Source organism: Eucyclogobius newberryi, unplaced genomic scaffold (genome assembly GCF_026437365.1).
Source record: "Eucyclogobius newberryi isolate DKJ021-1_F unplaced genomic scaffold, fEucNew1.0.hap1 SCAF_5, whole genome shotgun sequence".
NCBI classification, from domain to species: domain Eukaryota; kingdom Metazoa; phylum Chordata; class Actinopteri; order Gobiiformes; family Gobiidae; genus Eucyclogobius; species Eucyclogobius newberryi.
In genome coordinates, this window is record NW_027316167.1 from 556,533 (window position 1) to 573,460 (window position 16,928).

The following is a 16,928-nucleotide window of genomic DNA, read 5'->3' on the forward strand; positions in this document are numbered from 1 at the left end:
AGTGGCCCTGTCAGGAGTGGCCCTGTCAGGAATGGCCCTGTCAGGAGTGGCCCTGTCACTCCAAAAGACCTGAGTCTCCTCAGGAGGTGGAGCCGACTCTGGCTCGTCCTGTTCAGTCTGTGTTATGAGTCCAGTTTGTGGTTCAGATGAACATCAGGTCCTTGTGTGAGTCACTCTCTCAATGTCCCGTCTCTGGATGTTCACTGGTGAGGGGGGCGTGGCCTGTCCCGTCCCTGGATGTTCACTGGTGAGGGGGGCGTGGCCTGTCCCGTCCCTGGATGTTCACTGGTGAGGGGGGCGTGGCCTGTCCCGTCCCTGGATGTTCACTGGTGAGGGGGGCGTGGCCTGTCCCGTCCCTGGATGTTCACTGGTGAGGGGGGCGTGGCCTGTCCCGTCCCTGGATGTTCACTGGTGAGGGGGGCGTGGCCTGTCCCGTCCCTGGATGTTCACTGGTGAGGGGGGCGTGGCCTGTCCCGTCCCTGGATGTTCACTGGTGAGGGGGGCGTGGCCTGTCCCGTCCCTGGATGTTCACTGGTGAGGGGGGCGTGGCCTCTCCTTGGTCTTCTGCGTTGATGAGGAGGAGGTTCCACAAAGTCCTGCTCCAGTCCTCTGTCCTCTGTCCTCCACATCATCGAGAGAGAGAGAGGGAGGGAGAGAGGGAGAGAGGGAGGGGGAGAGGGAGAGAGAGAGGGAGGGGGAGAGAGATAGAGAAGACGCAAATTCGATAGTTAAATTGAAACAATTTCTTAAAACCCGCTCATCTCTGACTGAGGCTGCTCAGGGGCCCGGGGCCCCGTCTCCGCCTCTTCGTGACCCGCAGCTCACACCAGCGGCGTAAATGTGAAGCTCATGATCTTTCATTCAGACACATTGAGCTGCTGTGGCTCATGAAGTGTGGAACAGCAGCATTAAGCGTCTCTTTGTGCCATAAGTTCAGCAGCTGGACAGAGTCCGGCCTCTGGACACGACCACCTCATGTTGTCTTTGGCCCTTTTCCTCGCGCACAATGAAGTTGACCAATCAGAGCAGGTTTGGTGTCTTGGAGCCAGATTGTCATTACAAATAAATGCGATTTGTGCGTAATGTGAGCTCTGTGTGCGCCGCTCTGGCACTAGTGGCACACGCTCATAACACATCCATGCACACGCCACCGAGGGGCCACCGAGGGGCCACCGAGGGGCCAAGTCCTCAAAGTCCTTCCACGTCCCACGACCTCCTCAGTCCCACGACCTCCTCAGTCCCACGACCTCCTCAGTCCCACGACCTCCTCAGTCCCACGACCTCCTCAGTCCCACGACCTCCTCAGTCCCACGACCTCCTCAGTCCCACGACTTCCTCAGTCCCACGACCTCCTCAGTCCCACGACCTCCTCAGTCCCACGACTTCCTCAGTCCCACGACCTCCTCAGTCCCACGACCTCCTCAGTCCCACGACTTCCTCAGTCCCACGACTTCCTCAGTCCCACGACTTCCTCAGTCCCACGACCTCCTCAGTCCCACGACTTCCTCAGTCCCACGACCTCCTCAGTCGAGGTCAGCAGGTCTCTAGAGCCACAGATTGAAAATGACTCTTTTTCTACAATTCTTTATGTAAAAACTACAAAGTCTCAATTTGAGTGAAGTTTTCATGTGTTTATTATTCACAGAACATGGTGCAGACGCTGGGCTGTGATTGGTCCATCCTCAGACACTGTAACACAATATAGAGATGGATGATCACAAAGAAGATAAACCAGGTTTAACTCGTGTTTGTCAGTATTAGGCTGAGCTAAATAATATGTCTGTTTGCTGTGACCCGACCGACCCGGTATAAAACAGCATGTTGTTTTTAAAAAAACGCAAAATTCTTTGATTTTTCAAATATTTCGCCGACTCACCGACCCGGTCTTTCCTAAAGCGTGGTGTACAATCTTTTATAACGCTGATAACCATGTCCGTCCTCCCACAGGACAAACATCGCACATGCGGCTGTATCAAACAGATCAAGCAGGAGGAAACCAATAATGTCCTTTAAAGGTGCCATAACATGCTTTTTTTCACGTTTCGTAGTCTATCCTAAGTGTATCATTGATAATAATAAGTGTTGTGCAACACCCTTAACATAAGAGTTCAGAAATATCACCCAGACCTTGGACCCCCTCACCAACCCAGAAATGCAGACGGCTTGGTTTGATATTCGCCCCCACCCTTGTGAAGAGCCATCTGGCTCCCCCGCCCAACCCGTGACGTAGTCTCAGAGCGTGTGTGCCCCGCCCACCCGTGTGTCCCCCACAGCTGTCTGTTCCGCCGTGCGCCGCTCAGCGCGAGTGAGTGAGAAAGAGTCTACTTTGAGACTAAATAAAACTGGTGTTAATTCTACAGCGTGCGCAGAACAGATATATCTATAGATCTATATATATATATATATATATATATATATATATATATATATATATATATATATATATATATATATATATATATATATATATATATATATATATATATATATATATATATATATATATATATATAGATATATCTCTAGATCTCTCTATCTCGATCTCTCTCGATCTTGAACTATATCTCGATCTCTCGATCTATATCTCGATCTCGATCTCGATCTCTCTCGATCTATATCTATATCTCTCGATCTCTATCTCTCGATCTCTATCTCTCGATCTATATCTCTCTCGATCTCTATCTCTCGATCTATATCTCTCTCGATCTATATCTCGATCTCTATCTCGATCTCTATCTCGATCTCTCGATCTCTCGATCTATATCTCGATCTATATCTCGATCTCTATCTCGATCTCTATCTCGATCTCTCGATCTCTCGATCTCTATCTCGATCTCTATCTCGATCTCTCGATCTCTATCTCGATCTCTCGATCTATATCTCTCGATCTCTCGATCTAGATCTCTCGATCTCTATCTATATCTATATTATAGATATAGATCTTGATCTATATATCTATATATATAAAAGTCTTATGTCCATCGCGCTCTTATTTCCTGGTTTTTCGGTATCTGATAGAACTTCTCTCCGTTTATTGTCCCGGTTGCTGCATCAACTGCCACATAAACCTTCACCATTGTGATAATAGTAAAGAGTGCGATATCAATGACGTTTTGGGCCTCTTTGAGCCGTGTTTCCTCGTAAATCGAAGCAGAATGGGCTTGTAGGGAGACACAGGAGTCAGGCGGGAGGCGGGAGGGGGGTGGAGAGGGGGGATGGTGACGCATGCTTGTCCTTATGACGCAGTCTTGCCCCACCGCCCGTCAGTTTGGAGATTGGAGGAAAGGAGATAGTCTGTACTGTAGCTAAAATCTGCGGGAATCAATCAAAAAACACTCTGCTATTTGTGCTTCATATATGTCCAATGTAAGAAGGTTAAAAGCTCTGAAAAGTTGATTTAGCATGTTATGGGACCTTTAACATGATGATTTGCCACTGTTGGCGTCACTGCCCTCGCCATCGATCATGCCGTTCTCTATCATGGTGTGGCTTCATTTTAATTTGACTTGTGCATTGCATTCTGGGAGGGAAACACGCCCAGCAGCGTCATCACAACAAACATGGCGGCGCCGGTGTCCCCAGCCTGACCCCTGGACTGTTGAAGCCTGACCCCTGGACTGTTGAAGCCTCTGACCCCTGGACTGTTGAAGCCTCTGACCCCTGGACTGTTGAAGCCTCTGACCCCTGGACTGTTGAAGCCTCTGACCCCTGGACTGTTGAAGCCTCTGACCCCTGGACTGTTGAAGCCTGACCCCTGGACTGTTGAAGCCTGACCCCTGGACTGTTGAAGCCTCTGACCCCTAGACTGTTGAAGCCTCTGACCCCTGGACTGTTGAAGCCTCTGACCCCTAGACTGTTGAAGCCTCTGACCCCTGGACTGTTGAAGCCTGACCCCTGGACTGTTGAAGCCTCTGACCCCTGGACTGTTGAAGCCTCTGACCCCTGGACTGTTGAAGCCTCTGACCCCTGGACTGTTGAAGCCTCTGGCCCCTGGACTGTTGAAGCCTCTGGCCCCTGGACTGTTGAAGCCTCTGACCCCTGGACTGTTGAAGCCTCTGGCCCCTGGACTGTTGAAGCCTCTGGCCCCTGGACTGTTGAAGCCTCTGGCCCCTGGACTGTTGAAGCCTCTGGCCCCTGGACTGTTGAAGCCTCTGGCCCCTGGACTGTTGAAGCCTCTGGCCCCTGGACTGTTGAAGCCTCTGGCCCCTGGACTGTTGAAGCCCGACCCACTTGAAAATGTTACATGTCGGGTCACAGCAAACAGACGATTTGGGGCGGCCTAATAAAAATATATTTATACACGTGATTATATCTTATTATTACGTGCCCCCGCTGCAGGTGTAGTACTTGTTGTAGTACTTTTACCTGCCCAGAGTGCCTCCGCTGCAGGTGTAGTACTTGTTGTAGTACTTTTACCTGCCCAGAGTGCCCCCGCTGCAGGTGTATTACTTGTTGTAGTACTTTTACCTGCCCAGAGTGCCCCCGCTGCAGGTGTAGTACTTGTTGTAGTACTTTTACCTGCCCAGAGTGCCTCCGCTGCAGGTGTAGTACTTGTTGTAGTACTTTTACCTGTCCAGAGTGCCCCCGCTGCAGGTGTAGTACTTGTTGTAGTACTTTTACCTGCCCAGAGTGCCCCCGCTGCAGGTGTAGTACTTGTTGTAGTACTTTTACCTGCCCAGAGTGCCTCCGCTGCAGGTGTAGTACTTGTTGTAGTACTTTTACCTGCCCAGAGTGCCCCCGCTGCAGGTGTAGTACTTGTTGTAGTACTTTTACCTGCCCAGAGTGCCTCCGCTGCAGGTGTAGTACTTGTTGTAGTACTTTTACCTGCCCAGAGTGCCCCCGCTGCAGGTGTAGTACTTGTTGTAGTACTTTTACCTGCCCAGAGTGCCCCCGCTGCAGGTGTAGTACTTGTTGTAGTACTTTTACCTGCCCAGAGTGCCCCCGCTGCAGGTGTAGTACTTGTTGTAGTACTTTTACCTGCCCAGAGTGCCCCCGCTGCAGGTGTAGTACTTGTTGTAGTACTTTTACCTGCCCAGAGTGCCCCCGCTGCAGGTGTAGTACTTGTTGTAGTACTTTTACCTGCCCAGAGTGCCCCCGCTGCAGGTGTAGTACTTGTTGTAGTACTTTTACCTGCCCAGAGTGCCCCCGCTGCAGGTGTAGTACTTGTTGTAGTACTTTTACCTGCCCAGAGTGCCCCCGCTGCAGGTGTAGTACTTGTTGTAGTACTTTTACCTGCCCAGAGTGCCTCCGCTGCAGGTGTAGTACTTGTTGTAGTACTTTTACCTGCCCAGAGTGCCCCCGCTGCAGGTGTAGTACTTGTTGTAGTACTTTTACCTGCCCAGAGTGCCTCCGCTGCAGGTGTAGTACTTGTTGTAGTACTTTTACCTGCCCAGAGTGCCCCCGCTGCAGGTGTAGTACTTGTTGTAGTACTTTTACCTGCCCAGAGTGCCCCCGCTGCAGGTGTAGTACTTGTTGTAGTACTTTTACCTGCCCAGAGTGCCCCCGCTGCAGGTGTAGTACTTGTTGTAGTACTTTTACCTGCCCAGAGTGCCCCCGCTGCAGGTGTAGTACTTGTTGTAGTACTTTTACCTGCCCAGAGTGCCCCCGCTGCAGGTGTAGTACTTGTTGTAGTACTTTTACCTGCCCAGAGTGCCCCCGCTGCAGGTGTAGTACTTGTTGTAGTCCAAACGCAGTAAAAGTTGAGCGAGGTCAGAGTTTATCTGGTGGTTTCTGACGCTCGACAGGATTTTGAAAAGAAGGGACGACTGTCTCCGGAAACCCTGAGGACAAAGTACGTGAAGGACAAAGTACGTGAAGGACAAAGTACGTAGACTAAAACCCTGTCGTCGTGTTTGTCTGGACTAAACATGCTTTTATAACAGATATAATTCAATCTAAAATGTTGTAATTTATTCATAAATATTCTCTCTAGAAGCCTTTACTTGGTTGTACATGTAGTAGTAGTGCATGTAGTAGTAGTGCATGTAGTAGTAGTACATGTAGTAGTAGTGCATGTAGTAGTAGTGCATGTAGTAGTAGTGCATGTAGTAGTAGTACATGTAGTAGAAGTACATGTAGTAGTAGTGCATGTAGTAGTAGTGCATGTAGTAGTAGTGCATGTAGTAGTAGTGCATGTAGTAGAAGTACATGTAGTAGAAGTACATGTAGTAGTAGTACATGTAGTAGTAGTACATGTAGTAGTAGTACATGTAGTAGTAGTACATGTAGTAGTAGTACATGTAGTAGTAGTACATGTAGTAGAAGTACATGTAGTAGTAGTACATGTAGTAGTAGTACATGTAGTAGTAGTACATGTAGTAGAAGTACATGTAGTAGTAGTACATGTAGTAGTAGTACATGTAGTAGTAGTACATGTAGTAGTAGTACATGTAGTAGTACATGTAGTAGTAGTACATGTAGTAGTAGTACATGTAGTAGTAGTACATGTAGTAGTAGTACATGTAGTAGAAGTACATGTAGTAGTAGTACATGTAGTAGTAGTACATGTAGTAGTAGTACATGTAGTAGTAGTACATGTAGTAGAAGTACATGTAGTAGTAGTACATGTAGTAGTAGTACATGTAGTAGTAGTACATGTAGTAGTACATGTAGTAGAAGTACATGTAGTAGTAGTACATGTAGTAGTAGTACATGTAGTAGTAGTACATGTAGTAGTAGTACATGTAGTAGTACATGTAGTAGAAGTACATGTAGTAGTAGTACATGTAGTAGTAGTACATGTAGTAGTACATGTAGTAGTAGTACATGTAGTAGTACATGTAGTAGAAGTACATGTAGTAGTAGTACATGTAGTAGTAGTACATGTAGTAGTAGTACATGTAGTAGTAGTACATGTAGTAGTACATGTAGTAGTAGTACATGTAGTAGTAGTACATGTAGTAGTAGTACATGTAGTAGTAGTACATGTAGTAGAAGTACATGTAGTAGAAGTACATGTAGTAGTAGTACATGTAGTAGTAGTACATGTAGTAGTAGTACATGTAGTAGTAGTACATGTAGTAGTAGTACATGTAGTAGTAGTACATGTAGTAGTAGTACATGTAGTAGTAGTACATGTAGTAGTAGTACATGTAGTAGTACATGTAGTAGAAGTACATGTAGTAGTAGTACATGTAGTAGTAGTACATGTAGTAGTACATGTAGTAGAAGTACATGTAGTAGTAGTACATGTAGTAGTAGTACATGTAGTAGTAGTACATGTAGTAGTAGTACATGTAGTAGTACATGTAGTAGAAGTACATGTAGTAGTAGTACATGTAGTAGTAGTACATGTAGTAGTAGTACATGTAGTAGTAGTACATGTAGTAGTACATGTAGTAGAAGTACATGTAGTAGTAGTACATGTAGTAGTAGTACATGTAGTAGTAGTCATTACCTTGATGAGCAGGTCGAGCTGAGCTGCTCCTCGTTCGTCCAAAGCCGAGTTTTGTCCCACTAAAGAACAAAAGGAGTGACACAGCTCCAGGATCTCACTGAGGCAGTGGAACACCTGAAACATGAGGAGCACAAGACCCGCTTTAGACCCGCTTTAGACCCGCCTTAGACCCGCCTTAGACCCGCCTTAGACCCGCTTTAGACCCGCCTTAGACCCGCCTTAGACCCGCCTTAGACCCGCTTTAGACCCGCCTTAGACCCGCCTTAGACCCGCCTTAGACCCGCTTTAGACCCGCCTTAGACCCGCCTTAGACCCGCTTTAGACCCGCTTTAGACCCGCCTTAGACCCGCCTTAGACCCGCTTTAGACCCGCTTTAGACCCGCCTTAGACCCGCCTTAGACCCGCTTTAGACCCGCCTTAGACCCGCTTTAGACCCGCTTTAGACCCGCCTTAAACCCGCCTTAGACCCGCTTTAGACCCGCCTTAGACCCGCCTTAGACCCGCTTTAGACCCGCCTTAGACCCGCCTTAGACCCGCCTTAGACCCGCTTTAGACCCGCCTTAGACCCGCCTTAGACCCGCTTTAGACCCGCCTCAGACCCGCCTCAGACCCGCCTCAGACCCGCCTCAGACCCGCCTCAGACCCGCCTTAGACCCGCCTTAGACCCGCCTTAGACCCGCCTTAGACCCGCTTTAGACCCGCTTTAATCCTGTTTTAGACCCGCTTTAGTACCGGTTTGAGCAGGATGAAGGACTGGGCCAGTAGGTTGCTGATAAAGTGGTCGTGGGCCAGTCTGATGCTCTCGAAGTCTCGAGTGGAGTTAATCTGAGCCAAAAGCTGAGAAAACTGAGACTCCAACACGTCCACCTGAAAGTACAAGTACTGCATCAAATACTGCATCATATACTGCATACATGAGTAGGACTGTAGTACTGAAGGTCAGAGGTCTTCAGGACTCACACACCGCAGTAGTACTGCAGTATTAGTGCTACAGTATTAGTACTACACAGTAGAAAAAGCTTCAGTTGTTTCATCTGGACTCAGTTTGAAAAATTAGACGTTTCGACTTCATCCAAGAGTCATTGTCAATAACAGAATTTAGATCGAGAACTCCGATATTAATACTGTTCTGTGGTAAGACCCGCCCATTGGGCGGAGCCTTCCTGAAGTAGAAAGAGTTGTTGGTTTCAACAGAAACTCCCCCTTGTATCTACCGAGCCTATTCAGAATCTTAATGGGCTATTAGAAACCTCTTTGTCTTTGTGAGACCCTGGCTCAACCACCCTGAGGACCTGATTAGCATCTAAATGTCTTTGTCCTGGTCCTCTGCCTTTCCAGGGGTTCAGTAACCCATTATAAATAACAGGAAGATTAAACCTTAGCCCTCCATTTCCGACAGGCCAGACATCCCTATCTATCCCTTATGTGTCTGGCCTCTCGGAAAAACTGCAGAGAATTTTTAGACAACACGAAGTCCCTGTTTATTTTAAACCATGAAACACTTTAAGACAAAAACTGGTTCACCCTAAGGACAAGTTGCCGACTCAAAAACAGAGCAATGTAGTTTATTCGATCCAATGCAGTGAAGAAAGCTGTAAAGAACAGTACATAGGTGAGACGAAACAGCCTCTACACAAGAGGCTTTATCAGCACAGAAGACACTGGAGTTCAGGACCTCAGAGCGCCGTGCATCTCCATCTTGAAGCCTCTAATCACTCGTTTGAAGACGGTGAGGTGAAGGTTTTAAGCAGGAGAAAAGATGGTTTGAAAGAGGAGTCAAGGAAGCTATTTTTGTTAAAAAAGAAAGACCTTCTTTAAACAGGAATGGAGGGCTAAGGTTTAATCTTCCTGTTATTTATAATGGGTTACTGAACCCCTGGAAAGGTAGAGGACCAGGACAAGGACATTTAGATGCTAATCAGGTCCTCAGGGTGGTTGAGCCAGGGTCTCACAAAGACAAAGAGGATTCTAATAGACCATTAAGATTCTGAATAGGCTCGGTAGATACAAGGGGGAGTTTCTGTTGAAACAAACAACTCTTTCTACTTCAGGAAGGCTCCGCCCAATGGGCGGGTCTTACCACAGAACAGTATTAATATCGGAGTTCTCGATCTAAATTCTTTTATTGACAATGACTCTTGGATGAGAGTCGAAACGTCTATTTTTTCAAACTGAGTCCAGATGAAACAACTGAAGCTTTTTCTACTATGGAACACGCCTGGACCAATGAGGGATTACACCCACATAGTACTACACAGTGTTGTGCCTGAACGTGAACTGAACGAACGGTTTTACTGCTGAAGAACGATACTGTGAACGCGTTCGTTCTGGTGTCCGAACGGCAAAATCGTTCTTTTTATTTTCCTTCAATAAAATGTCCGATTTCTAGAGACTTCCAGGTGAAAAACACTGTTAAGTTTCCCAAAAAGAGCCTGAGTGTGAAGTGTGAGAGCTGCAGTTGTGCAGGTCATAGATGCAGAGACAGATGTGGCGTGTCGCACCAAACTGCACGTGCAGCACAACAAAAAGCAGCATTGACGCGACCGCAACGTGAAGTCGCCCTACGACCAGTTACATGACTTTTATGATGCGGTCGGTGATGGGAACAATCTAACATTTATGTGCAAACTTTGTAGTATTAGTACTACAGTATTAGTACTACAGTATTAGTACTATAAAAGCAGTCATTCCAATTGACCTGTCTTTCCCGTCAGGTGAGACACACACACAATACTGGATCAATGATTCCCCAAAAGAATACATACAATGACCTATGACCTACAAGATCAAGCTGGGCTCTTCCTCCTTGAGGGTCATTTGGGGGTGTGGTGTAAAAATGTCATGTCTTTGCCTGATGCCATAGAACTTAGGTCACATATGTGTAACATCTGGGTCACACTTATTATGACTCTGTCTGCAGACGTCCCTGGGTAAACAGACTGACAGCTGCAGATCCAAGGATGTCTCACATGAGGTACAACATTGAGTGTGTGTCTCTGCAATATGTTTAGACTGGTTTTGTGCACATGTGGCACCTGTTGTGCCTTAATAAGCTGAACTCAATGTTTGCTCTGGTCAGATCAGGAGGGACAGAACGGCAGATGTCAGGGAGAGCTTTTTTGGCTGTGCACAGCTAAAATAAAGAACCACTTTTGAACAAGACAACTTGGTTATATTTTGCCTCATTTTCTCTGTCATTTGTTATAGAATAGTTTCCACAACAGCGGTCATTCCTCCAGTTTGGGGGTCACTCCTCCAGTTTGGGGGTCATTCCTCAGTTTGAGGGTCACTCCTCCAGTTTGGGGGTCATTCCTCCAGTTTGGGGGTCACTCCTCCAGTTTGGGGGTCATTCCTCAGTTTGAGGGTCACTCCTCCGGTTTGGGGGTCACTCCTCCGGTTTGGGGGTCACTCCTCCAGTTTGGGGGTCATTCCTCAGTTTGAGGGTCACTCCTCCGGTTTGGGGGTCATTCCTCCGGTTTGGGGGTCATTCCTCCAGTTTGGGGGTCATTCCTCAGTTTGAGGGTCATTCCTCCAGTTTGGGGGTCATTCCTCCAGTTTGAGGGTCATTCCTCCAGTTTGAGGGTCATTCCTCCAGTTTGGGGGTCATTCCTCCAGTTTGGGGGTCATTCCTCCAGTTTGAGGGTCATTCCTCCAGTTTGGGGGTCATTCCTCCAGTTTGAGGGTCATTCCTCCAGTTTGAGGGTCATTCCTCCAGTTTGGGGGTCATTCCTCAGTTTGGGGGTCACTCCTCCGGTTTGAGGGTCATTCCTCCGGTTTGGGGGTCATTCCTCCAGTTTGGGGGTCATTCCTCCAGTTTGGGGGTCACTCCTCCAGTTTGGGGGTCATTCCTCCAGTTTGAGGGTCATTCCTCCAGTTTGAGGGTCATTCCTCCAGTTTGGGGGTCATTCCTCCAGTTTGAGGGTCATTCCTCCAGTTTGAGGGTCATTCCTCCAGTTTGAGGGTCATTCCTCCAGTTTGGGGGTCATTCCTCCAGTTTGAGGGTCATTCCTCCAGTTTGAGGGTCATTCCTCCAGTTTGGGGGTCATTCCTCCAGTTTGAGGGTCATTCCTCCAGTTTGAGGGTCATTCCTCCAGTTTGGGGGTCACTCCTCCAGTTTGAGGGTCACTCCTCCAGTTTGAGGGTCACTCCTCCAGTTTGGGGGTCATTCCTCAGTTTGAGGGTCACTCCTCCAGTTTGAGGGTCATTCCTCCGGTTTGGGGGTCATTCCTCCAGTTTGGGGGTCACTCCTCCAGTTTGAGGGTCACTCCTCCAGTTTGAGGGTCACTCCTCCAGTTTGGGGGCCATTCCTCAGTTTGAGGGTCACTCCTCCAGTTTGAGGGTCACTCCTCCAGTTTGAAGGTCATTCCTCCAGTTTGAGGGTCACTCCTCCAGTTTGGGGGTCATTCCTCCAGTTTGAGGGTCACTCCTCCAGTTTGGGGGTCACTCCTCCGGTTTGGGGGTCATTCCTCCGGTTTGGGGGTCATTCCTCCGGTTTGGGGGTCATTCCTCCGGTTTGGGGGTCATTCCTCCGGTTTGGGGGTCATTCCTCAGTTTGAGGGTCATTCCTCCAGTTTGAGGGTCATTCCTCCAGTTTGAGGGTCATTCCTCCGGTTTGGGGGTCATTCCTCCAGTTTGGGGGTCATTCCTCCAGTTTGGGGGTCATTCCTCCAGTTTGGGGGTCATTCCTCCGGTTTGAGGGTCATTCCTCCGGTTTGGGGGTCATTCCTCCAGTTTGGGGGTCATTCCTCCAGTTTGGGGGTCATTCCTCAGTTTGAGGGTCATTCCTCCAGTTTGAGGGTCATTCCTCCAGTTTGAGGGTCATTCCTCCAGTTTGGGGGTCATTCCTCCAGTTTGAGGGTCATTCCTCCAGTTTGAGGGTCATTCCTCCAGTTTGAGGGTCATTCCTCCAGTTTGGGGGTCATTCCTCCAGTTTGGGGGTCATTCCTCCAGTTTGGGGGTCACTCCTCCAGTTTGGGGGTCACTCCTCCAGTTTGGGGGTCATTCCTCCAGTTTGAGGGTCATTCCTCCAGTTTGGGGGTCACTCCTCCAGTTTGGGGGTCATTCCTCCAGTTTGAGGGTCATTCCTCCAGTTTGGGGGTCACTCCTCCAGTTTGGGGGTCATTCCTCCAGTTTGAGGGTCACTCCTCCAGTTTGAGGGTCACTCCTCCAGTTTGAAGGTCATTCCTCCAGTTTGAGGGTCACTCCTCCAGTTTGAGGGTCACTCCTCCAGTTTGAAGGTCATTGCCCCAAGTGCTCCGGTCACTAGAGGCACCACTGATACCTGCTTATGCTCAAGCTAAAGCCAACGCTGTACATAGTACTATAGTAGTAGTACTTGTACATAGTACTAGATAGTACTATAGTAGTAGTACCTGTAGATAGTACTATAGTAGTAGTACCTGTAGATAGTACTATAGTAGTAGTACCTGTAGATAGTACTATAGTAGTAGTACCTGCAGATAGTACTATAGTAGTAGTACCTGCAGATAGTACTATAGTAGTAGTACCTGCAGATAGTACTATAGTAGTAGTACCTGCAGATAGTACTATAGTAGTAGTACCTGTAGATAGTACTATAGTAGTAGTACCTGTAGATAGTACTATAGTAGTAGTACCTGTAGATAGTACTGCAGGTTGTCGATGAGGAAGGCCATGTGGTTCCGGAGTCTCCACTGGGGGGCGTCGGTCTGACTGGACTTGAGGTGTTTCCTCTGCATCTGGAACAGAGACAATACTTTAGTCTGAGTACTGAAGTATGTTAAGTACTGCAGTATGTGAAGTACTGCAGTATGTGAAGTACTGTGTCTCACCTGAAGCGCCCACAGATGCTGCAGCTGAGACTGAACCCTCCTCAAACTCAGTAAGTACCGGAATACTACATTATACCTGAAATACACACAACACTGTTAGAATCAATGGAATACTCTGTGTACTTTTACTTTGTGACTTGCTCAGGTCGAAGTATCAGGAGGATTTATGAAGAAAACAGTTCTGATTCTATAGTGCTTTGACTCACCACCGGAGGGCGCCGCAGTGCTTTGACTCACCACCGGAGGGCACCGCAGTGCTTTGACTCACCACCGGAGGGCGCCGCAGTGCTTTGACTCACCACCGGAGGGCACCGCAGTGCTTTGACTCACCACCGGAGGGCGCCGCAGTGCTTTGACTCACCACCGGAGGGCGCCGCAGTGCTTTGACTCACCACCGGAGGGCGCCGCAGTGCTTTGACTCACCACCGGAGGGCACCGCAGTGCTTTGACTCACCACCGGAGGGCGCCGCAGTGCTTTGACTCACTTCTCGAGCACGGCGGGGGTGAACAGGATGTGCAGGGGCCACTGGACTCTGTAGGACAGACCCAGAGCGGCCCAACCAGTCTGAGGAGGATCCCGAGGAGAAGAGTCCTGAACCGGGACCAGGCCTGGATCTGAGACGAGAGAAAGCAGGACTAAAGCAGGACTACAGCAGGACTAAAGCAGGACTAAAGCAGGACTAAAGCAGGTCTAAAGCAGGTCTAAAGCAGGACTACAGCAGGACTAAAGCAGGACTACAGCAGGACTAAAGCAGGACTAAAGCTGGACTAAAGCAGGACTAAAGCAGGACTAAAGCAGGTCTAAAGCAGGACTAAAGCAGGACTAAAGCAGGACTAAAGCAGGTCTAAAGCAGGACTACAGCAGGACTAAAGCAGGACTACAGCAGGACTACAGCAGGACTAAAGCAGGACTAAAGCAGGACTAAAGCAGGACTAAACCAGGACTAAACCAGGACTAAAGCAGGACTACAGCAGGACTACAGCAGGACTAAAGCAGGTCTAAAGCAGGACTAAAGCAGGACTAAAGCAGGACTAAAGCAGGACTAAAGCAGGTCTAAAGCAGGACTAAAGCAGGTCTAAAGCAGGACTACAGCAGGTCTAAAGCAGGACTAAAGCAGGTCTAAAGCAGGACTACAGCAGGACTAAAGCAGGACTAAAGCAGGACTAAAGCAGGACTAAAGCAGGACTAAAGCAGGTCTAAAGCAGGACTAAAGCAGGACTACAGCAGGACTAAAGCAGGACTAAACCAGGACTAAAGCAGGACTAAAGCAGGACTAAAGCAGGACTAAAGCAGGACTAAAGCAGGTCTAAAGCAGGACTAAAGCAGGACTAAAGCAGGACTAAAGCAGGACTAAAGCAGGACTAAAGCAGGACTAAAGCAGGACTAAAGCAGGTCTAAAGCAGGACTACAGCAGGACTAAAGCAGGACTACAGCAGGACTAAAGCAGGACTAAAGCAGGTCTAAAGCAGGTCTAAAGCAGGACTACAGCAGGACTAAAGCAGGACTAAAGCAGGTCTAAAGCAGGACTAAAGCAGGACTAAAGCAGGTCTAAAGCAGGTCTAAAGCAGGTCTAAAGCAGGACTAAAGCAGGTCTAAAGCAGGACTACAGCAGGACTACAGCAGGACTAAAGCAGGTCTAAAGCAGGACTAAAGCAGGTCTAAAGCAGGTCTAAAGCAGGACTAAAGCAGTTCTAAAGCAGGACTAAAGCAGGACTAAAGCTGGACTAAAGCAGGTCTAAAGCAGGACTAAAGCAGGACTAAAGCAGGACTAAAGCAGGTCTAAAGCAGGACTACAGCAGGACTAAAGCAGGACTAAAGCAGGTCTAAAGCAGGACTACAGCAGGACTACAGCAGGACTAAAGCAGGACTAAAGCAGGACTAAAGCAGGTCTAAAGCAGGTCTAAAGCAGGACTAAAGCAGGTCTAAAGCAGGACTAAAGCAGGTCTAAAGCAGGTCTAAAGCAGGTCTAAAGCAGGTCTAAAGCAGGACTAAAGCAGGTCTAAAGCAGGACTAAAGCAGGACTAAAGCAGGACTAAAGCAGGACTAAAGCAGGACTAAAGCAGGTCTAAAGCAGGACTACAGCAGGACTAAAGCAGGACTAAAGCAGGACTAAAGCAGGACTACAGCAGGACTAAAGCAGGACTAAAGCAGGTCTAAAGCAGGACTAAAGCAGGACTAAAGCAGGACTAAAGCAGGACTAAAGCTGGACTAAAGCAGGTCTAAAGCAGGACTAAAGCAGGACTAAAGCAGGACTAAAGCAGGTCTAAAGCAGGACTAAAGCAGGACTACAGCAGGACTAAAGCAGGTCTAAAGCAGGACTACAGCAGGACTACAGCAGGACTAAAGCAGGACTAAAGCAGGACTAAAGCAGGACTAAAGCAGGACTAAAGCAGGTCTAAAGCAGGACTACAGCAGGACTACAGCAGGACTAAAGCAGGACTAAAGCAGGACTAAAGCAGGACTAAAGCAGGTCTAAAGCAGGACTAAAGCAGGTCTAAAGCAGGACTACAGCAGGACTACAGCAGGACTAAAGCAGGACTAAAGCAGGACTAAAGCAGGACTAAAGCAGGTCTAAAGCAGGACTAAAGCAGGTCTAAAGCAGGACTACAGCAGGACTACAGCAGGACTAAAGCAGGACTAAAGCAGGACTACAGCAGGTCTAAAGCAGGACTACAGCAGGACTAAAGCAGGACTAAAGCAGGACTAAAGCAGGACTAAAGCAGGTCTAAAGCAGGACTAAAGCAGGTCTAAAGCAGGACTAAAGCAGGACTAAAGCAGGACTAAAGCTGGACTAAAGCAGGACTAAAGCAGGTCTAAAGCAGGACTAAAGCAGGACTAAAGCTGGACTAAAGCAGGACTAAAGCAGGTCTAAAGCAGGACTAAAGCAGGACTAAAGCAGGACTAAAGCAGGTCTAAAGCAGGACTAAAGCAGGTCTAAAGCAGGACTAAAGCAGGACTAAAGCTGGACTAAAGCAGGACTAAAGCAGGTCTAAAGCAGGACTAAAGCAGGACTAAAGCTGGACTAAAGCAGGACTAAAGCAGGTCTAAAGCAGGACTAAAGCAGGACTAAAGCAGGACTAAAGCAGGTCTAAAGCAGGACTAAAGCAGTCTTACCCTTGTCCTTGCTCTGATAGTCCACAGTGAGGTGCAGCAGAGGCAGAAGGTTGTCGTCGTCCAGCAGAACTTTGTGAGCCGCCTGCTGGAACGCTACGTTCACATCTGAAACACAAACACTGTTCTACAAAAGGTGCAGTTTTTCTACAGAAACAGGTGTAATTCTTTGTTTAAAACAAGAGTTTAGGCCCCAAACAGCGTCTTCTTGCTGTGTTCTTGCTGTGTATTTAGCATGTTCTTACCGTGTTCAGTGACGGCAGTGGGCGGAGCCTTTAACATGTGCTGAGCCAGATCTATAAAGACCTGATACAATTCTCCACGACCCAGAAGAAAGAAGTCTTTAATGATCTGAGAACAGAAAACGGGTCTGAACCAGGTCCGAACCAGGTCTAAACCAGGACTAAACCAGGACTAAACCAGGACTAAACCAGGTCCAAACCAGGACTAAACCAGGTCTGAACCAGGTCTAAACCAGGTCTAAACCAGGACTAAACCAGGACTAAACCAGGACTAAACCAGGTCCGAACCAGGACTAAACCAGGTCTGAACCAGGTCTGAACCAGGTCTAAACCAGGACTAAACCAGGACTAAACCAGGACTAAACCAG

General features: G+C 48.1%; 1 protein-coding gene across 1 annotated transcript in view; it reads right to left on the reverse strand.

Moving 5' to 3' along the window:
* Positions 1–1,624: 1,624 nt before the first annotated feature.
* tubgcp4 (tubulin gamma complex component 4) overlaps positions 1,625–16,928 on the reverse strand; it is a 35,054-nt gene continuing 19,750 nt past the window's right edge. The window contains exons 11-19 of the mRNA XM_072464861.1: positions 16,564–16,669; positions 16,322–16,426; positions 13,692–13,821; positions 13,207–13,282; positions 13,012–13,113; positions 8,129–8,263; positions 7,397–7,510; positions 5,641–5,780; positions 1,625–1,689 (exon numbers count right to left, since the gene is read on the reverse strand). Coding sequence (XP_072320962.1) covers positions 1,683–1,689; positions 5,641–5,780; positions 7,397–7,510; positions 8,129–8,263; positions 13,012–13,113; positions 13,207–13,282; positions 13,692–13,821; positions 16,322–16,426; positions 16,564–16,669 — 915 coding nt within the window. The 3' untranslated portion in view covers positions 1,625–1,682. The remainder of the gene's footprint in view (positions 1,690–5,640; positions 5,781–7,396; positions 7,511–8,128; positions 8,264–13,011; positions 13,114–13,206; positions 13,283–13,691; positions 13,822–16,321; positions 16,427–16,563; positions 16,670–16,928) is intronic.